This window comes from Centropristis striata, chromosome 16, assembly GCF_030273125.1.
Source record: "Centropristis striata isolate RG_2023a ecotype Rhode Island chromosome 16, C.striata_1.0, whole genome shotgun sequence".
NCBI lineage: Eukaryota > Metazoa > Chordata > Actinopteri > Perciformes > Serranidae > Centropristis > Centropristis striata.
The window spans coordinates 16,482,787-16,505,207 of record NC_081532.1 but is presented as its reverse complement, the minus strand read 5'-3'; the positions used below and the strand labels follow the sequence as shown (position 1 = coordinate 16,505,207).

General features: G+C 37.4%; 1 protein-coding gene across 1 annotated transcript; it reads right to left on the bottom strand.

The window, feature by feature from the left end:
* Positions 1 to 668: 668 nt before the first annotated feature.
* LOC131988429 (calpain-1 catalytic subunit-like) lies at positions 669 to 21,103 on the bottom strand. The gene is made up of 20 exons (XM_059353541.1): positions 20,987 to 21,103; positions 19,131 to 19,385; positions 18,230 to 18,299; positions 18,034 to 18,152; positions 17,575 to 17,708; positions 17,293 to 17,464; positions 16,179 to 16,339; positions 15,149 to 15,223; positions 14,661 to 14,821; positions 13,414 to 13,571; positions 7,562 to 7,770; positions 7,429 to 7,468; positions 7,204 to 7,272; positions 5,477 to 5,534; positions 5,267 to 5,328; positions 4,960 to 5,028; positions 4,716 to 4,794; positions 2,315 to 2,431; positions 1,266 to 1,321; positions 669 to 1,122 (listed from the first exon to the last, which is right to left on the bottom strand). Exons 2-20 carry the CDS (start codon positions 19,365 to 19,367, stop codon positions 1,096 to 1,098), a joined length of 2,073 nt encoding a protein of 690 aa, XP_059209524.1. The 5' UTR covers positions 19,368 to 19,385; positions 20,987 to 21,103; the 3' UTR covers positions 669 to 1,095.
* Between the last annotated feature and the right edge of the window lie 1,318 nt (positions 21,104 to 22,421).

The window sequence follows — 22,421 nt, the reverse complement described above, 5'->3', positions numbered from 1 at the left end:
TGCTCAAAATCCTCACATTGCACCCTGTGCTGTTTTTCAGCCACAAGAGGGCAGAAGTGCCACTGTAATCTGTGAACATTTGAATAGTTCATGAAAACTTAATTCACACACTTTGTTTATCATGGCGGACGACCTCTTCAGAATGGTGCTTGATTAATGCTACTTTGGAAATAACATTCAACCTTTGTTTGCAACATGTCACATTTTGAGAGGAGAACTTCATACATCTCGACCTGCTCTTTGCTGAAAGCACACAGATAAAAAACACTTTTTTCTATGTAGTTTAATTTTACATTGTAACACTTTGTGACTGAACAATCTCATGGAGCAACAAACTAAGCATTATTAAATTAATTAGTTTACTTATCATTGTCAAGTCAAACACTACACATTTGGATATTCATGGGATTAGTAGACTGGACCTTAGGGTGCATTTTCCAATAGTTTAAAAGGATGAATCTTTGTTTCCTGTAAGGGTTTCCACTGATGTAATTAATGTGATTAAAGGATAGTTAGGAAATGTTCCTTTGTGGTAATAATCATTTGTTAGGAATTAACTATGTGTACTAATAATGATTAATAAGTGATTGAAATTAACATAAAACAAGCAGTTGACATATAATAAATGTGCCCAGCCCAAATCACAGTACTTTACAGGTACACACAGTCTCAAAGAGTTTTTATTTGTAGAAAATGGTTTACATGGTTTTTGCAGTTCAAATGAGACCATGTCATAAACTGAAATCTGAAATGTATTTGTTCCCAAATGTCAGAATGAAAAGATAAGCAGTAAGCATTGTAATTCTACTGAAATTTAAAAAATGCAGTAACTAAATATTCCATCTCCAGTCTAACAGAATGTGTATAAAAGTTATGTGGCTTCATGTTATAGGATTGGATATGTTGTGTATGGACATGAATGTTTATTGCAATGCAATATAAGTAATGTAAAGCAGAAAATTCCCTCTAGTTACATTATAAAGGGTGTAATGGCTCAGTTGCAAAGGAATACTTTCTTAATCTATTATGAGATTTGGCAGCTGAAAAGAAAATTGTATTTTATGATGAGTTTTGCCATCCATCGTCCTTGTAGGATTAAGTATACATTGAAATGTGCATCCACTGAAAATAAAGAAGACACAGGTTATTCATGGAATAATGCACCTTTCAATTCAGAAAGCTAGTATTCATTCCCTCTCTCTTCTAGTCAAGGTCAACAGCTGTGGTATGTGAGAACTTCTAAGAAGAAGAATAGATTTAATTACCTCTATCTTTTCAAGATTCAGGACTCTTCCATCCCCAGACAGCTGACTGAAGATTTCTGTTGAGAAACAAACAAATTGTAAATTAACTGTATCACCTTAAGTCAGCGATTCCAAACCAGGGGTTCTTGTAGCCCAGCAGGGTACTTCTGCAGTTGCCCCGGAGTTTGTTGAAAGATTCTAGTATAGTATTGTAACTCATTTTTTGTAGAAAAAATAAAAATAAAAACATAAATAGAAATCAAAATGGAACTGATGATTTCATTTAAAGAATATACCCACACATTAACTCAGCTGTAACACTGAAACACCACTAGTTAGCAAGAGAACACATAAATGGTAGTTGATAGTGATTGAAATAGTCAACTCAAACTTATGAATAAACAGTTGAAGTAGCAAGTCAACGATAGCGGTTGACATAGATAAAAGGTAAAAGTACTGAATTGAATTGGTTGAATTAGTTAACTAAAAGTAAAAGCTAAACAGTTCTTATAGTTAGCTAAGAGTAATGGATGAATGGTTGAAACATTCAGATTTACAATAAGTAGTTGTACAATAGTTGACCAAAGCATGGGCTCCGATTCAAGAAGTAGATTTACAGTTAATTTGTTCCATTAAAGATTCAGAAAATACTAATGTAAAGAGTTTTAAGCCTGGAACCAGGCTAACCAACTTCAAGATTAATTGTTACCACAAAACATATCATTTTTGCAAACCAAAAACAAAGACTGGAATATGGAGAGACAGAAAAAACACCAGAGTACAAGACTGTACATATTTTGAGACTAAAGAAACTATTCTTCCCACAAACATTTGTGACTGATATGACCTTCAAGCTTATGATAGTTCAACGCACTTCTTGAAAAATGATGGTTGCTCTGTAATAAAAGGAGCTTTAACGACTGTAGAGTTCAACGTTAGCTCACTCGTCGTTTTCAGAAACGGGAGAGCGAGAAAATCTAAACTTTTCCATGTTGACAGAACATATTTACAAGGCAAGAGTGGCAGATAGTTAATTTATATAGTGTCATACTTTTTCACACTTCACTTACTGTTCATGCAGGAATAGCGCATTATGAGACTGATGAAACTCTCCAGCGTCATGTGTCCAGAGGAGGCTCCATAACGCACAGCCATCAAATTGAGCATGTCATCACTGACCTTGATGTCTGTAAAGTGCACAGTAATAACTCAGAAAGAGTTTTTGAATGTCAGCACCAAAATCACACTAACACCTTTTGATGGTATTTGGGCATATATTACACCTATTCTGTCCTTGGTCTGATATCTGCCAGTTCCAGCAATATTTACAAGGAGCTGCAACATTTTTTTTCAAACTGGAACTAAGTGTTGGCAGATTTCACAAATGACTGTCCAAAAAAAATCATCAGCTTCAGAAACAAAATAAAAAAACAAATCAGACTTCAATCTTTAAAAAAGAAAATTCATTGTAGCAATAGTGGGAGGGACCAGCACTTTTCATAGGCTATGTCTCAGTCCAGTTAACCAGTATCAAAGTTATTCAGTTGAATAATTTTAAATCTTATACATAAAACGAATCATTTGAGTTTGCTTGGTAGTGCTACACGGCATGGTAGGAAGCACTAAAGTAATCTTTTGGACTTCCTCTAGAAAAAAACCCCAACAAGCTAAACTCTAATTTTATTCCTCACCACTGGAACTAAAATCTACAAATACTATAATAAGCAAGTTCTTCAAAGCTGTGATTACTGATTTTTTGTCACTTGGGGGCAGTGAAACCAAGCTGTGAACAAATTAATGGCATATCATTATTACCTTTCAATTTGATATGATAAACTTGCAAGCAAATAGTTACCATAAATTCCATGTAACATTAGCATATGCTGAGCTGGGTTTCTGGCCTGGTGGACACATCTGGCTTTTTAGCAGCTAAATGCTTCACTATGGCTACTTTTACACTACAGGATTGTTTGTCACAGGATTTTATGAAACTCAATTTTGTACATTTATAAGTAAAATGCATTTCGAGAGCTAAATAGAGCAAACATCTCACATAACATTTTTCACAGTCGGGAGATACCGTTTTATAGAATCTTTGTTATCCTACTGTGTCATTTTTAATTGCCGTCAACATGCTTTCCACTAGGAAATGGAATAGGGGGGTCTGGAGCATGCCCCCCTGGAGAGGTTTTTTTCCACAAAAGCCCAAATTTGGTGTCCTCTCACACATTCTAATGCCACTATTGTATCATATAAACCAGCTATTCTCAACCTTGGGGTCGGGACCCCGATTGTGGTCGCGAGATGATTTCTGGGGGTCGCCAAAACATTTTGGAAGACAGCTCTGTCTCCACTGTGTTAAAGTGTTCATATGTTTTAGTCTTTTTGGTCATTTAATGTCTTTTTTTGGTCATTTTGTGTTTTTTTTGGTCATTTTGTGTCTTTTTGGGTAATTTTGTGTCTTTTTTTGATCATTTTGTGGTCAATTTGTGTCTTTTTTGGTAATTTAGTTTCTCTTTTGGGTCATTTAGTGTCTTTTCTGGTCCTTTTGTGTCTTTTTTGATCATTTTGTGGTCAATTTGTGTGTTTTTGGTCATTTTGTTTCTTTTTTGGGTGATCTGAACTGTGCGTGTGAAATTCTGTTCAGTCAGCGGGGGTCGCGGACAACATGCATGTTAAATTGGGGGTCGCGACTCAAAAAGGTTGAGAACTACTGATATAAACTGTACACTCTTAATGATTACATATTTTAAGAATTATTTTAAAGGAGAATAAGGGTTCTTTTATGTTTTATTTAAGGTATCTTATTTTGACAGTCTTCTTGTAAATTCAGTGGTCGATTCTGTTAACACACTCTGCTATTATTTTGAAAGCTGCATACGTTTAGCAACAGGAACTTATTCAAAACAGTTAGTTGCAGTTTAGTGTGATTTAAACAACTTTAATTGTTAGCTAACGGCGTATGCTGCAGTGTGTTTGGACCTCTGACGGCCCGGACAGGTTGATAGTATTTAGTTTGGCGCGCACACACTCGGAGGAGGGTTGACAGGTGGGTCAGTATTTGACTGACTAACGGGTGACAGACACTCTGCTGAACAACGGCAACACAACGCTAAATAACTTTATATTATGAATCGTGTAAAAATACTTTCAGTAGCTTGTTCTACAAATGTGACGTTAGCACAACACACAAGACTCTGGTGGGTGCCATAGTCTGGGTTATTAATGGGAAACCCTGAGGTCTTGATGCTCAATTCACATTTTTTTTGCTTGGTTTCAAATTTTTTTGTTTGGCTGTGAACTGTGCCTGCTGTGTACAGATGTAAACGTGGAGGCCACTGAAGTAGCATTTACTGCAACGGTTTTACAACATGGGCCTGTCACTGGTACTTTGCAACAGTCGTATGTTGTTTTTGCAGTCTTTGGTAAGAGCTTATTCTGTTGTCTAGATATGAGGATGTGTTGGTCTACCTGCAGTCGTGAAAGCGTTCCTCAGCTCACTCAATGACAGCGTTCCAGTTTGTGAAACATCAGTGCGGAAGAAAATTTCCTTTTGAAATAAGAAAAACAACAATGATCAGGTCAGTCTTTCACATTCATATTTAGATGCATATGTAATGTTTGACTTAAGAGTCTGCTATACAGTAATGTTTGTAAATATTACAAAAATATCAGTGCAGATTTGAAGGGTTAAAACTAGACTTGGTACTTTTACCCTGTATTGCGTGACCTTATTCCACAGATGAACAAACTCCTCACAGTTCAGTTTGCCGGTGATCGATGTCTGTCTCAACATTAAGGTTCACTGCTGTAAATTCTACTCATGCGTGTTAAACATACAAAAGGCCAGGCAGGTTTTGTGCCCATATTCATGTGCATTATATGTTTTACTGCAATCACTGTGAGGGATTTCCTTTTAACATTTAATCACCTCAAATAGACTAAAATGAAAAAAGTCTGAATTGTTTATTGTGTGTAAATTACACCAATCAGTATGAAATGTATTCATCACAACAGGATACATCCATCAGAGCAACCATGCTGCGACAGGCATCAATGCTGAAGCCTCCAGATTTCAGGTCTCCTAAATAAATATATAAACATATTTTTAAAAAATCATCATGATGCATTATTTTGCCTAAACACTACAATGCAGCACATATCCATTAAGATTAGTGCAGTGCATTTTAATGTGCATATCAAGCCAGTTAATTTTATTTAACAGTTCAAACCTTTTAGGATTTTTTCATTTAGGAGCATCTGGAGCTGCTCAGCATCCACTGCTTTATGCTGAAAATGAATTAAAAGGCTTCATTAGTGAGTTTTCTGTCAGCCATGTGCTAGCAGAAAAAAAAACCCTGTTCCCACACCCAGGTAACCAGAAAATGCTGGGTATTCATAGGCAGATTATTAGACGATGCCTTAGAGAAATGCTACATAAATAAACATCAGTTGGACTTTTGAGGCTCTGTAATAGGCATCAAAGACTAAAGTCCAATCCCCACACATCTGTCACTCACTTCTCACAGGTCAAATAGGATTCCATTCTATTAAATGTGTCAAATCCCCACTGAGGGCATGAGACACAGAGATCCCCCATGTCTATTTTTGTTGCTTTTAGTGAAGGTTTTTCTGCTCAGACAGCTAATTAAAAGTTTAATGGATGCAACTTCCAGGATCAATTATAATACAGTGTTTCCTCTAGGTTTTTCTTCAGCAGCGGAGGTAAAGGGGTTTTTAGTCCCCTGGATGGTGTGCGCGTGTAAATATCAGTCAGCAATTTAGAAAGTATAAAATATGACACGCGACCGCAAAAAAGCTTTAGAACTAGTGTTTCCCACAGGATTTTCTGAGACTATCAGTGTGTTTACATGCACAGTTTAATCGAGCTATGCTTAAAAATCGATTTTGGCATCTTATTGGACTTCTGTCCTTGTTCCAGTTTACATGCAACTAAGAAAATCGAATAACTGACGGGAACGTGTTCTCCTCCTCAGCACTGGGTGGCGATATGCGTCTTTCAGCAGGTTAATACGGCCCCCTTTCCAGTTGACCTCAGTTTGACACTTTGTGCCGTTGCTACTGACCGGCTACTCCGACCGGCTAATGTGACCGGCTTTCTTGGATGTTCGGGGTCATACGCCAGCGCGGGGGTGGAGCATGCGCACATGCGTTGTCTTGTCATACATGCTGGTGAAATTCTATTCCAAATGCATTATCTGGGTGTCCTAATCAGAGTTGGAGAACTCTGACATTAGTTGGACTAACACGTTTACATGCACTTCAGTTGTCCAGTCAGATTAAGGCAATAATTCATTTTTTTTCAAGTGTCATGTAAATGTACTGTATGATGGAAGGACCTGAACAAAGTAGGGGGGTCTGGGGGCATGCTCCCTCGGATAAAATTTTGCCCTAAAAGCCTCTCACTCATTCTAATGCCACTATTCCATCTTAATCATTGCATATTTTAATGAATTATTGTAAAGCAGAATAAGGGTTCTGCTGTGTTTTATGTAAGACATCATATTTTGATAGTCTTCTTGTAAATGATGTGGTGGACTCTGCTAACACATACATGTGCTCTAATTTTTTTTTTCTAATTTGCTTTTATTTGAAGGTGGGTAATGCTAATGTAATGTTAGCTAACCATCCACTCTAACAGGCAGTCTAACCTTACTCAGAAACTCCAGTAATGCTAACAGAGTGCGTGCGTTTTTACGGTTGCCATGACATGACTGTACAGTAGAACCTCGCGCTGTGGTCTCTGCTACAGAATTTAAAAAATAAAACAATACCTTATTCTGAAGTAGTATAATTTAGCGGAAACCCTGTAATACAATTATTTGACCCTTTGTTCATATAAATATATTGATAACTGATAACTTTATAATACATGTTTAATAGGAAGTTCCAAGCAATCAAACTCAATACAAATATGCCACAAGAATGAATATATTACGTGGTCGGAGAATTGGCGGAAAACAGTTTTCCTGTTCTCATCATCCTTTACATTTCTGTCCTTTTTGATCTGGAAATTAATAGAAGAGAAAGTTTAGGAGATTTAAAAAAACATTTTCAAATAAAACTTGTAAAATTTTTTACTTAACGCAAACTGAAAAACACATGACACAATGTCATTAATAATATGAAAACCAAGAACCTTGGAATATTACATCTTGCATACCATTTTTACTGGCTCATCTCCATGGTCACCAGAAGTTTCACTGTCGGGAAAGACCAAAGACCACATCGAGTCAGTGTGTTTTATTCTTTCTTCATATAAAACAGTGAGTGTGTGTAGTGGAGAGTGGTCATACTAGCCGTGGGTCTCTCCCTTGGAGAGGATTGTCAGGATGAAGGCAGCTGATTCATTGGGATTGAAGGTGGTTGGCACAATCAGGTATTCAGCAGGCTTCAGCTTCAGGTGCTCCATCACCTCACGTTCAGGATTGAAGGTTTTAGTGTAGGCAACAGGTGTCCGATTGCTGAAGAAAGAGGCGGGGAACTTCCCCTTCTGCCCCTGGTCCTGCAATAATACATTTAAATAGATTAAATTAATAGATTACATTATAATGAACATTTGAGAAAATGTATCTCAGCTTTACAATGTAGTTTGAAAAGAATTAAAGAGAATGATAGGGATAAAATAGTTTCTTACTTTTTCTTTCACCTTGAGAGAAGTCAGTTGAATATGAGTTCATGTTGAGGACATAAAGCAATTAATTAAATAAATGAGTGTCAAATTATCAGTTAAAAGGCTGTATTATTTATAACATGCATATATACATTAACTTGAAATAAAAAGCACACTATGACAGACTTAAACCTGGGAGTCTAGGCAACTGTTGTCAAACCTACAAACAGGACTTGAACTGTAGTTGTCTGTTTACAGTTTTCTGAAAGTGAACTTTTTAAAATGTTTCAAAGAAAGAAATGTGAACTAGGCCTATAAACAGGACTGACAGGCCACGTCGGGCGCGGCGCTTGTGGGCTCAGTCCCTATGCGTACCAAATGGCGTGTCTCCTGTGCTCGGGGTAGGTGTAAAATATGTTATTTGCTGTTGCCAGCAGGGGGCGCTATGACTGGGTGTCAATATTGACACGTGGTATGTGTTCAGGGCTGGACCCTCATCACGTGTGTAAAATTTGGTACAGATTGGACAATGTATAGTCAAGTTATCCAGTCTGGTGTGAAATGGCGAGATGCCATATTTTGTCACCATGCCACGCCCACATAGTGTGACCGTCGGGAAAGATTTGAATAACGTTTGATCCCAAAGGCCTTATGATGGTACTGACCAAGTTTGAAGTTGATTGGGTAACATCTGTAGGAGGAGTTCGTTAAAGTATGCGACCTGGAAATGGCCAAAACCGCTGAATATTGCGATATTCAAACCAAGATGGCGGACTTCCTGTTGGGTTTGAGGTATGGCTCCAAGAGGCTTTTTGGTGCGTCTCCACATGATTCATATGTGTACCAAATTTCATGTCTGTACGTGAAAGCTACTGCTCGGGCTAGGTGTAAAACATGTTAGTTTCTGTAGCCAGCGGGGGGCGCTATGACTGTGTTTCAATATTGACACGTGGGTGTGTTCAGGGCTGGCGCCTCATCACGTGTGAGAAATTTGGGACAGATTGGACAATGTATGGTCAAGTTATCCAGTCTGGTGTTAGATGGCGAGACGCCATATTTTGCCACCATGCCACGCCCACATATTGTGAAGGTCAGTAAAGGTGTTGATAAGTTGTGTTGCCCAAGGCCTTGTGATGGTACTGACCAAGTTGGAAGTCAATGGGGTTAAATCTGTTGGAGGAGTTATGTAAAGTATGCAACGTGGTCATTTTATGAAAGGGGGCGGGGATAAAGCATAATAGTTGGGTCATCTATAGCAGTTCCGTGACCGTGGAGAGCGAAGGTTGGTTTCTCACTGGATTTGTCATCTATAAGGGTTAAATAAGAAATTGAGCCGGGGTGCCCCTCTCAAAAATGCGGGGAAAATTTTTGAGAGCCCTTAATCCAAAATGGCTACCGTCAACCAAGCTGGAAATTATCTTTTTAATGGTTTGGACCACAGTACTGCATAATACATGGTTTCTGAGACTATTTGGGTCAAGAAATTCATAAGTGATGTAAATTTATTGATTTGACCTATTTTTGACCCAAATTCAAAATGGCCGCCAATTTTTGGCTCTTTAAATGTCCATTTTTGAAAAATCGTCATAGAGCCTTAATATTAGGCTCAAATGAAAGCTCTGCTCATCCTGAGCTCAGTTATGGATAGTAAAATTACAAGTAGGCTACACAGCAGTCATCAAAGGTCAAAAAGAGGTTGATGAGAAACTAATTTTTGCTGATGTCCTATAGTCTAGCCATAATCCCCATAGGCCCAATAGTAAACCCAGAAATGTTGAGTACCCTAAAGTTTATTGCAGAAATGTCATCTATAGGCCTAATGGATGGAATTTAACTTGGTTGCTAAAAGTTGCACTTTGGGCAATTTGCATAATTAGCATAATAAGCCAATAAAGTCAAGACACCACAGGTGAATAGGGTAAAAAAAATTAAATAATAGATATCACCATGAAACTTTCTCAGTTGATTACTTATGTTAAGATGAGAAAAAAATGTATTGCATGTTTTTTGTATTTTAATGTTTACATATGCAAATGAGGCTATATCTCATCAAATATGCGCTCATTTGCATGCAGACAAAATCATATCGTTTGATAAAGAGTAAACATGTATACTTGGGGGTCTGAGTTGAGTATGAGTTGGTGAAAACCAACCTTAAGAGATGAAGTGTCCCATGCAAAATAACTATATAACAGCACACACACACACACACACACACAAAAACTATATACAAGAACTATATACAATATGCAAAATAACTATATAACAGCATGCGCACACACACAAACCCACAAGAACTATATACAACAAAAGACAGAACTTTATACAGCATGCACACAGACACACACAATAACTATATACAAGAACTGCAAACAGCATGCGCGCACACACACATGCGCATGCACACACACACACACATGCTGTAAAATAACTATATAGTATGCAAACGCACACACACATATATTTAACAACAACCACAGATTCCCACTCAATAGCCTTCACCATCTTCATCATTTCTGTCCTCATTCCCTTCAGTCTCATCATCTTCTTGCTCGTTATTTGTATGTATTGTGAATGGGTTGCAGAAGCAGAACTCATCCCTTCACACTTGCAGTAGTCAGTGCAACTGAGACTTGCAGCATGGCAGCTGTAGTTCCCTTTGCTGCAGGCCTTCAATGTGCTGCAGCTACAGCTGATGCATACTATATATAGCTGTTTTACAGCATGCGTGTGTGTGTGCGCATGCTGTTTGCAGTTCTTGTATATAGTTCTTGAGTCTGAGTCCACCTCAGACTCAACTCAGACCCCAAAGTACCGGTATACATGTTTACTCTTGGAAAAAATATTTTGAGCATGACTTTATCAAACGATCTGATTTTGTCTGTATGCAAATGAGCGCATATTTGAACATTTGCATATGTAAACATTAAAGTACAAAAAACATGCAATACATTTTTTTTCTCATCTTAACATAAGTAATCAACTGAGAAAGTTTCATGGTGATATCTATTTTTTTTTTTTTTTTACCCTATTCACCTGTGGTGTCTTGACTTTATTGGCTTATTATGCTAATTATGCAAATTGCCCAAAGTGCAACTTTTAGCAACCAAGTTAAATTCCATCCATTAGGCCTATAGATGACATTTCTGCAATAAAACTTTAAGGTACTCAACATTTCTGGGTTTACTATTGGGCCTATGGGGATTATGGCTAGACTATAGGACATCAGCAAAAATTAGTTTCTCATCAACCTCTTTTTGACCTTTGATGACTTCTGTGTAGCCTACTTGTAATTTTACTATCCATAACTGAACTCAGTATGAGCAGAGCTTTCATTTGAGCCTAATATTAAGGCTCTATGACGATTTTGAAAAATGGACATTTACAGAGCCAAAAATTGGCGGCCATCTTGAATTTGGGTCAAAAATAGGTCAAATCAATAAATTTACATCATTTATGAATTTCTTGACCCAAATAGTCTCAGAAACCATGTATTATGCAGTACTGTGGTCCAAACCCTTAAAAAGATAATTTCCAGCTTGGCTGACGGTAGCCATTTTGGATTAAGGGCACTCAAAAATTTTCCCCGCATTTTTGAGAGGGGCACCCCGGCTCAATTTCTTATTTAACCCTTATAGATGACAAATCCAGTGAGAAACCAACCTTCGCTCTCCACGGTCACGGAACTGCTATAGATGACCCAACTATAAGGGGCGGGGCTTAATGAAAGATTGTTATTTAGAAGTGTTAAGGGCTGGACTCTGATGAAGCATGAGAAGTTTGGAGGAGATGGGACAAAGTATGTAAAAGTTATAAAGATCTGTAGTTTTATGGCGAGACGGCATATTTTGCCGCCATGCCGGTAAAGCTTTCAATAACTTTTGATCCCAAAGGCCTTGTGATGGTACGGAGCAAGTTTGAAGGCAATCGGGTGAAATCTGTAGGAGGAGTTTGTTAAAGTATGCGACGTGGAAATGGGCAAAAACTGCCGGAAACGCCATCTTTGATTGAAACTGGCCGACTTCCTGTACGTTTTAGGGTATGGGTTCTTGAGAGTTTTTGGTGCGTCTCCACATGTTTCATATTTGTACCAAATGGCATGACTCTACGTGAAACCTACTGCTCGGGCTAGGCGTATAACATGTGACTTCCTGTTGCCAGCAGGGGGCGCTATGACTGTTTGTCAATATTGACATATGGGTGTTTTCAGGGCTGGACCCTCATCACGTGTTAGGAATTTGGGACAGATTGGACAATGTATGGTGAAGTTATATGGTCTGGTGTGTTATGGCACAGCCTAGTCAGAAGGTGGACTACATATGGCTGTACACTGTCTTGGATGCTTAGAAGAAGTCAAGTTTGCAAACAGGAAACAAAAAGCAGCTCTCCTTGGCCATCTTACCCATGTACGCCATAAAAACAATGGATTGAACTAGGAATGTTTAATTGTTTATTGATGTCAGCTAAATTGTTTAATACCGTCTAGAATTAAAGACAAATTAATGAGTAATTTGGGAAGACTCACACCGTGGACACAGCTGTTTAGCTTTTGATTTTTATGTCTTATTTAGCACATCAAAACTTTTTTTGTGTAATTGAGAAAAACATTTTAAGCACATAATGCAGATCCCTTCGACTTTTCTAATGCAATGCTGATGGAAGAGTAATCATAAGATTTTAATGACACTATGTGATCAGTATTTTTCAGCAGTATCCATTTACTGCATTTATATTGTGTCCTGACTTTGCTATGTAATATTGCTATATGTTTTATATCTCTTCAATTTAAAGCCGACCCCATATGCCTTTGGAAAGCAGCTTATGAACCATATTTCCTTTTTTTATTAGGTGACGACCTTTTAACTCTGTTGTTTTTTGCTTAAACCATTGCGACCATTTGATGACAATAACTGTGTTTAAAACTGTGATTGCTACGTCTAGGCATAAGGTTTGTTGGTCTCCTGCCACTGGTAGGATTGCCATTTAGCCATCCTATGACTAAACAGCAGTATAGGTTGTTTGCCAATGACTCCTAAAACATCCTAAATTACTGTTCTTATTGTTGGTTAACAGTATGAAGTGGAAATACATGTTTAGGTTAAGGGAACAAAACGAATTGGTGACTTATCATTTGCTCCTGTCATATATACTACAGCCACTAGAGGTCACTGCCTCACAACAAACTTAACTGTTGCTTTGGTTCATAATAAACTGCTTTCATAGTTGAACCTATACGACTGTTTTTTCCTGCTGAGGACTGTCCTTATATGGGAAAAGGGGCATGTGTGGTCAAGTGAGAATGAAACTATTTTCCCAGTATTTCAGGTTACAGGCAGTTTAATCATAATATTTATGATTTTTGTGTAGAACATTTTTTTGCTGCAGCAGTAGTAGTAAATGACCTGTCGTCTACACAAGATTGTATTGTTGTTTCCACTCCTAATCTGACTTCAGCTACTTTCCAAGTCTAATGTATGTATGACATATCCATTAAAGTCCTCATGCTATGAAGACATTATGAAGGGTAATACTTACCTCAAACACAAAGAGTCCAATGTTGAACTTATGGACCAGGTGTCTGTTCCTTTTGTCAGACTTTTGCATGAGAGACACAAGCACATGTTTCTTTCCATCTGAATCTGAAAGATCATCAGAAATCTTGACCCGATACTGTGGATTAGTCCAGAAGCTGCCTGGAAGACAAAAAGATGGTAAAGATTTATTTGCATTGTATATGTTTTTGAGTATTACTGACTAAAAAATGAAATTGAAAGCAAGGAGAGTTGAACAGTTTCACTCATAAGTTTCATCAAGTTGGAACAGTTCTCAAAATGTCAACTTATTTATTACTGAATCTAGCATCACATCTTAGCTAAAAAGGATTTGTGACTTGTTGCTTATGTTGTGCTATATAACATGCAGTGTCAAGCAACTGTATGAGTGGCGTAAAATTATATAAGGATGACACAATTCTTTTTATTGCAAATGTTAACTGTCCTGTTTTACGGCATGACGTAAATTATGGTTGTGAGCAAGATAAAGTACTGTGTAAAACAATGTTATAGTCACTTTACACTGTTTGTGGTTCCCATGTGGTTATACATCTTATGTTTTCAAGTAACGCTGCAATACCATGTATGACTTTTAACTTCCTCTCCATGCAAGTGTCAGTTTGACATTGGGTTGTCAGAGTGTCTAAATGACACTTCCAGAAGGTTTTAATCACACCATGAAATGGCCATTTGCAGTTTCGTCAGGTTGAGGTGCAGTAACGTGGTTAGATTTAGGGGAAAAGAAACTACATGGTTATGTTCAGGCAAAAAACCCTAAAGGTTAAGGGTTGCTAAACTGATGATTCAACTCCAAGACAAAATTGAAATGAAAAACTTATGAGGGAAAAGGATGTTCCGGTGCACTGGGAATTTTCTAAATTGTGTTTTATGCTGATAAAATGGGCTGCTTGCTAGTAGTTTGTGGTCGACTAATAATTCACATAGTGCATTGTGAGTGTGTGGGAAGTGACTGGTAAAGGGAGGAAGGGAGAGTTACTGTGTCCAAGAATGTAGTGTGAGCAGACAAGTTAGTTGCGAAATTTAGAATATAATAATCTCACATTTTTCCCCAACACGTCTATTCAACTGTCAGATTGGCAGGCGAATCAGGCTCCTTTGAACAAATATTCAACTATTCGGGTCACCTCTAGTGTTAAGAATCACATAGTATGACAAACAATATCAAGTCTTATTAAATTTCCATTAAATGTCCAGATATCTTGGCAGTACCTTTGTGTGCTGTGTGTCCTCCAGCAGTTGTTCCTGCAACCCATCTGCCCTCAAACCTGGAGGTCTTCCAGTGTTTGGAGGAGCCTCCATCAATGAATTTGGGGGTTGTGGAGCAGATGTCAATATCTGTGTAGAACTGACAAAAGTCCTCAAAGTTCATCCTGTTGACAGAGATTAATTTAGGTGTATGGATTTTCCCTCTCACTGTGATGCTAAAACTGTAAAATCCAAACCTTGAGATATAGCACAGGAACACAAAGAAATATGTAGCCTACTCAATGTTTATCAGTTGGGGTGAGAAGTACTTTGTTATACCCTCTTAAGGAAATTATATTTTTAAGATTTGCTGATGAAATATATTCTTTTCACAAACACAATGTATCTGACTTAAATATCTTAATTTTTGAATACATAAAATATCTAGCGTTTCTGTAGTTGCTACTGTGTAGGCATGAGTGTGACAGAAAACATCTAGAAGATTTGCTTACCAAAACTCTCCATCGTCAGCCACTGAAAGGCACATTTCACGATCTTTAGCACTCACGGTTTGCCACAAAGGTGACCTTGAGGACAGTTTGTCAAAGAAGAAGGCATTGTTGTCAGTTGTTTCGAGGAATTCTGAAGCAAGTAATAACACATGTCCTGAGGCTTAGAAAGGCAATTTTCTACTCAACACATGAAATAGAGAGCAGGTGGTATTTTCTGTAAATGAAAAGCCTATGTTTTAAGCTGCCTTCAAGGAAGAACACTATGGATTACTTCACTGTAACTAGAAAAACCAGTTTAGCTTTCACTGGTTTCTCACACTTCTCATCCAAATGACATTTTAAGCTTATTGTGTGTTGCTGATAGGGAAAAAACTGTAAAGACCACTTCAAAAAAGCAAAAGACGCCTGGGGATTCTCAACCTTTCTTGCTTTCAGCTCAAAGTATATGTAATTAGTTGTGAAATGCATCTTTAAGAAATATTTGTTCATGTTTAAGTAAGTAAATATGTCACTTGTCTTGTATAGTTTGGTCAGAAGTTGGTGCTATAGGTAATCCACCAGTAAACCGAAAAAGAGTTTGGAAACCAGAAACAAAACAAGCCATTCTGGCCCATATATGATGAAGAGAGGTCTTCAGTAAGTATTGGGTGAGCTGTAATTATTCTTTTAATGTCAGCTAAAATGCTGTGTGGAGACAAAAAACAAAATATAACCTGGGAAAATGCAGGCAGTAGAAAGAGCTGATTAGTGATTAGTTACATTTTTTAATACATCAGAAGTTATCTGGTGTTTCCGTATACCATTTGAACCATCAACTCTTTTAGACAGGTAAAAACCACCTCAATCAAGCGTAAAAAAAAAATTACAAAAAAAAAATTAACATAGATTACAGTTATAAATTAACTTCTATTGCTCAGTTAAATAGCAGTTTTGTAGAATATTGCTGTTTCCATTTAGATTTTCGACTTTTTCTACAATTTTCATTAAAAACAGTTAAAGTTCACAACTTCTGAGTAGGGGTCTTTCTCACCGATCACTCCAGTCTCCCTTCCACTCTACGCTGCCCCAGGGGTTCCACAAACGCACCAGGCTCACTACTTTCCCTTGGCTCATCACTTGGATCAAACCTGTGACAGTGTAGGCATGGCCTTGGACCAATCCATTTGGTAGTGTATTGTTGGCAGATGTCTCCTACAAGCCAAAACAATTTATCATTGGTAAAAGTTGATTCACCTATTTGTGTCTGAGACACAAATTATGTAAACCTTTGTTCAGGACCCCTTTGTACCACTTTTTTATGCACAGGGAACCCCTTTAGTGTCATTTTTTTTTTTTTTGCTTTATTGATAGTGATAGATAGAAAGGGGGGTGATCGAGGGGAAGACACGCGGCAAAGGGAGCTCAGGCCGGATTCGACCCTGGCTCCGCCGCAGCAAGGACTCAGCCTACATGGTAAGCGCTCTACTGGTGTGAGCCACCGGGACGCCCCAAGTGTCATTTTTTTTACGTGAAGGGCCAACTAAAGACGTCCAATGACATAGTGTTAGAGTCTGAAGGGTGTAAAGGGACGTGGTCAGAGTGGATAGATTAGTCTGACAAATACAGGACTTTCACCCTGGAAACTGCTGTTCATGTCCAGGGTGAAAACATCACAGACATGCTTATATTTACCCAACCATAATCTTCTCGCTACCCTAACCAAGTAGTTCTGTTGCCTAAACATAACACAGTATTTTTGTATTAATCCACAATGTTAACCACATATCATGTCAGTTGAATTGTCCCTGCACAGTAAGTAAAGTAAAACAGATTGGGTATGAAGAGGTTAAGGTATGGCCATGGTTCATTAGGAGTAGGCTTTTCTGGGGAAAAGTTAAACATTTTTTCTGTCTGCCATATGATTTCAAACTCAGACCTGGTAGTATAAGTAACTATAGTATTTAAGTGAATAATTTTTCTTTAACAATTTGTGCAGAAAGGATATATAATAATCATCTCTGTCTTTCTCCAGTGCAAATCTTTGATTGGTAAATATACATTTTAGTTTATTCTTCAGCATCTCTCTAAATAGTCTGTTTGCAGTTTAGAAAATGGATGTAAAAGAACCAGCCAGTGTTGATTTTGTGTAGTATCTTTGTATTCACCCCTTGATGTGTACTGCAGCCCATCAGTGATGTGCATTGGCCAGCCCTGTTCATCAGGTCCCACAGCTTTGCAGTGGGCTCCAGCTTTATACGCATGTGAACACCACCCGTGAAGTCCATCATCGCCTCGACAGGAGTTCCAGCATTCATATCGGCATAGGAACCACACACTCTGATACAAGTGAATGTAATAATACTGTTAGAGACACTCCAGAAATAACAAAATACTCATCCAGACAAAGCACATTTATGTCTTAAAATGTTGTGAAATTATTTTCATACTTGGCATAGGCTTTCTCCAGCAAAGCAGGCCAGAACTCATTTTGGTCTTTGGAGCGAACAAAGATTAGCCTCCCATGAAGGGTTGGTAGCTTGTCATCAATGGTAACATCGATCCACTTTCCAAATCTCCAGAACTAAATGGTGTAAAGAAGAATGAGAAATTTAAGCTTTCTTGAATTAATTTAAAAACAACAACAACTAAAGTTCATGATTCCTTAGTTTGCCACACACTGTGTGACCAGTCGGTGGTTTAATATTTTTTTAGGTGCGCACATAAAGTATATGATGGATTCCAGCAGATTATATTTCCAAAAATGTAAAGTGCAATCAACAAGAATTTGTGATAATCACTTACTCAACAGTGAGTGTGATTCTGAGTATTCAGTATTCAGTCATCCTTTGATAATGAAATCATCTTTCATCTTTTAAAAAAATAATAGCCTGTTGTGTATTATTTACCCTGAAGTGGAACACCCCGCAGTATTTTTCATCAAATGCTTGTTCTTGAGGGACAACTTGCTTGAGGATGTCGTTACAGAATGTCAGAGCTCCAATAGAAGCAAGAAACCAGCAGTCACCTGAGTAAAAGATGGTCATTGAGTTTTTAGAGAGACAAGAAGCTGTAACAGGGAAAAAAATCAAGAAGTTTCCTTACCAACTTTTCCTTGACCAAAGTCAAACCTGGAGATTCCGTCAAGTATAAAGGCTGGCCTAGGAGCAATTAACTGGAAAACAGGGTGTTATTATTCTTATTTTAAAAAAGTCCAATTTTATCTTAACACAACAATTATTAATTACTTTTTTGCACAAATGTACAAGTAAGAATTATATTTACCTAGACATTAAAGGATATCTGAACCCATCGTGTAATATAGAGCCAGACTGACATATCACAGCTCATATTATCACCCCATATTAGCCTATCATAGTTACTGGTATCAGCATCTATGTTGTCTGATATGTACCAATATGAAAACTTTTTAACAAACATATAATTGAAAAACAATGCTTGAGGTGATTCAGAAATGGTGGCATCAGGACTGAAAAATTTGGATCGGTGCATCCCTAGTAATAATCCTGGAGAGGGCCATGACTTTTTAAGTCCCACCCCACCCCCCAACTCCCATTTTTAAATTTTTTGTACAATCCCTTAACATACTCTAACTAATCATAATTACGTGTTGAGTCGACAGGTTTGTTTTTGACTTCTGGTTTTTCTCTTAAATCATGGCCATAGAGTAAAACATACAAAAACTTTTCCTGCTTGTGTGCTCACACACACAGACGCCAGACATTTAACATACCTGTATTTGGGTATGGGGACAACATGCAAATTTCTGTAACCTGCCAATCAGGTTTAGTGTGAGCAAAGAACCTTATTGTGAAGTGTGTGGAAATGCTAGAGAGCTATTCACTGAAAAATGAGTTGTTTAAAAAAAAAAAAAAAAGTAATCTCGGTTAAACGGTTTTACTCTACTACAACCATTCATGCTTGATTACACATCGACATTTAGTGGTTCTCTTCTGCTTCTGTGTAACCCCTCTAAAAAGCTCACCTGTGGTCTCAGCCACACCACATGGGCCAGGTCCTGAGGCTCCAGTAACCCTTCACCAATGGAGTATTGGTCGTGGGTGAATGCGTTGTCAACCCATCTTACGTTATGGCTGATACAGTACTGTTTGATCTGCTGGTAGTCTTGATTGAAGAACTTTAAAGGGTTGTCGAAGCTCCCAGAACCATCTTGCTTGTGACGGGCCTCCAATATGTTCATACACACACCAGGAGCAGGCATTGCTGCAGTGCTTGGGCTCTGTTAAGGACATAAGGACTATTTATAATTTTCAAACAGTACATATAAATTTGAGAGATGCAAAAAATTGTGACATACTAAAGAAACAGCTTTCATACAGTAAAAGTTTTGGTCGACCAAAAGCAGCAGGAACAGCTTCAATTTACTCTGAACATGTTTATTATTATTATATTATCTGTTTATACTGCTATATTTATATTTATACTGATAAATTCTGTTCATACTGTGCCATATTGCCCTACTGATACTAAATGGTACCAGGGCACACTGCTGCCACCTGCCACCATTGGGAATTCATTCACACACCAATAAACGCAGCATTAGGAGCCATTTAGGGTTCAGTATCTTGCCCAATGGCCCATGGTCAGGGATCAAACCATGCGAACACTCTACCAACTGAGCCACAGCCGTCCCATGATACTATTCGCCATATACCATAAATCTGTTCATACCGTCATATTTATACACTGCAAAAAAGGGGTGTCTAAAAACAAGATAAAAATACTAAATCTGAGGGAAAACTACTTATGAATCATATTCCCTCATTTGCTGTCCAACATGGTGGTCAAAAATCTACCACCCTGTTCAGTCAGTTTGAGATTAGGGCCAGTATTTACCAAACCTTCTAAGAATGACACTTAGGTAAGATGTAAAAATGTGGTCACATGACTAATTATATGTATGCTTAGACCAGGAATAACAAGTTCTGTTGTTTTACAAAACCAAAGAGCATTTTGTTTTATTCAAACAAAATTTCTATAATCTCTATTAAATTACAGAAATGTTGTTTATACTAAAAATGTCAAACATCCATTAAATCTACAAATCAACTAAAAATAGACTCAAACTAACCTAAGTTGAAAATAGTATTTTTTAAAATAAGTATAGTATCAGTAATATATTACGAGCAATAATATTAATCGTCATAATATAATTTTTGTTTGTTTGAGCTCACCTCTTCTTAAGTCATAAACCTTTACATTAAAATGAAGGTTTTGAGGAGGACTAAAGGGTTATTGTTAGTTGTTTTCTGTTATATTTCACTTAGGTCCAAGATTTTTCTATTAACAGTTTGATAAATTCAGGCCCTGGTGATTATTTTCATTTTGGTACTCATCAGATCATTCAGTGACCTTGTCTACAGAAAAGCATCTACATTTGTTTTCCTTCTCCACTCCTGTTTTTAGGATCTTTCTTTAATTTGTCATCTGTCTGTATATATATATATATATATATATATATATATAACTTTTACTATAGACTATCAACTGTACAAAAGGTACTGCAGTCCACTAGAAGAAAAAAATATTCCGCTGTATGTCATAAAACATGCTAACATTAACTTTATAAGTGATAGAAATAGTAAAAGTATATTAAGAAGGTTTAAAAAGATCTTCATAACATATGATAGTGTAAAGTATAAAAGTACCACATTTATTCTTAAGACAAGACCAGAGATCACACGTGTACTCCAGTCAAAATGTAAACAGAAACATGTTGCACATTGCACTAGGCTAGGGTATATGTCTATATGCAGAAATCTGGTAATATGTGAAATCTGAATTAAGCATTTCAAAATATTGGATTTTTAAAAATCTTACCTCTACGTCTCAAGGGCGAAAGGAAGAGTGGATCAGCAGCTAAGAGCCGGAGTGGCCTCACACGCTATAATGACTGTAAATGCCGAAGGCTATAGTGGCTGGTAGGCTGTACTTGTGTTACTCAACAGCATATGTCAGGTTTTTTGTTTTTTTTAAACACAGCCTGTTCTCACCTGCAGTGCAATCTTGTCCTGTTCTGAGCTACAGACATTGAAGGAGATCCTGCAGTCTGCTGAAGTTCATATTTATGGCCTTGAACTTGTGTGTTTATTATGTGTTTTTTATATGCTCCTTTCAGGGCTGATCTTTATAATAGTTGTCAATGATTAGTCAATACAGAAAGCTGTCACATTACTGGCTGCCAGTGTTTACCGAAGGTTTGAAGGTTTGATAGCGAAATTAAGGTCAGGTTAATTTATCTCCACAGGAACCTTTGATACATTATGATTGAATATCAGTGTTGCCATTAAAAAAAACAAAATTAACAGTTAATATGTAGCCTGTAACTCTTCTCTTTGATTTAACAATTATTGATTACATGAAAAGAAGTGATGGAAAGTTTTATGATTTTTGTTTGTGTGTCAGCTAAACCAAAACTGAAAGCAGTGAGGTCACCACAGCTTAATGATTAACAGTAAAGAAGTAAAGTTTATTTTTTACAGCACCTTTCACAGAGCAAGATCGAAATGTGCTGTCCATAAATCATAAAAATAAACAATCAAAGAGATTTTTTTAGTAAAGAGTCTGCTTTTTAAAGGTGTACACAAAGACCACAGATCATATGTCTATAGGAGGAGGCCTCCACGGTGTTGGAGTCATGCTCATCTTTTGTTTTCAGTCAAGCATGAGGGAATACCAGTACCCAACACATAATTATGTTCCCATACAACAAAACTGCATTGTCCGTTATGTTCTGTGGGAACCATATTTTCTCCCAGATTATATTTCTTTTCAATGTATCACAAAACTATTTTCAAATCAAAGTCTGTGAAAGTCCTCATAAGCAGGAGAAGAGTGGGTGGTTGGATGGGTTAAATGAACAGAGGACTTTCTTTCTTTTCAATATCTCTTTATTGGACTTTTTCATTCAAAAGTGAAAAAGTATCATGGAAGTTTCATCCACATCTTTTCAGAAATACACACAGGTAGTTGTACATGGTGATGGCAGCTGCAGCCATGGCAGAAGTAATAAAATAAGAAAATAATTATAATAAAGAAAATGAGACACTGGTAAGAGCTAGAAATTAAATTGTAGCTATTTCCTACATTTCATGTGCTATGTTTCATGTCTAGGGTAGAGTGAGAATGTGGGTTATGTTACGTTGTTTGGGTGTTAATGGAAGTGTGTCATGAAGGATCCCCAGTTCTTATAGAATTTCTTCTCACAGCCAGTGATTGAGAGACGGACCATCTCCAACTTAAGGCAGGACATTAC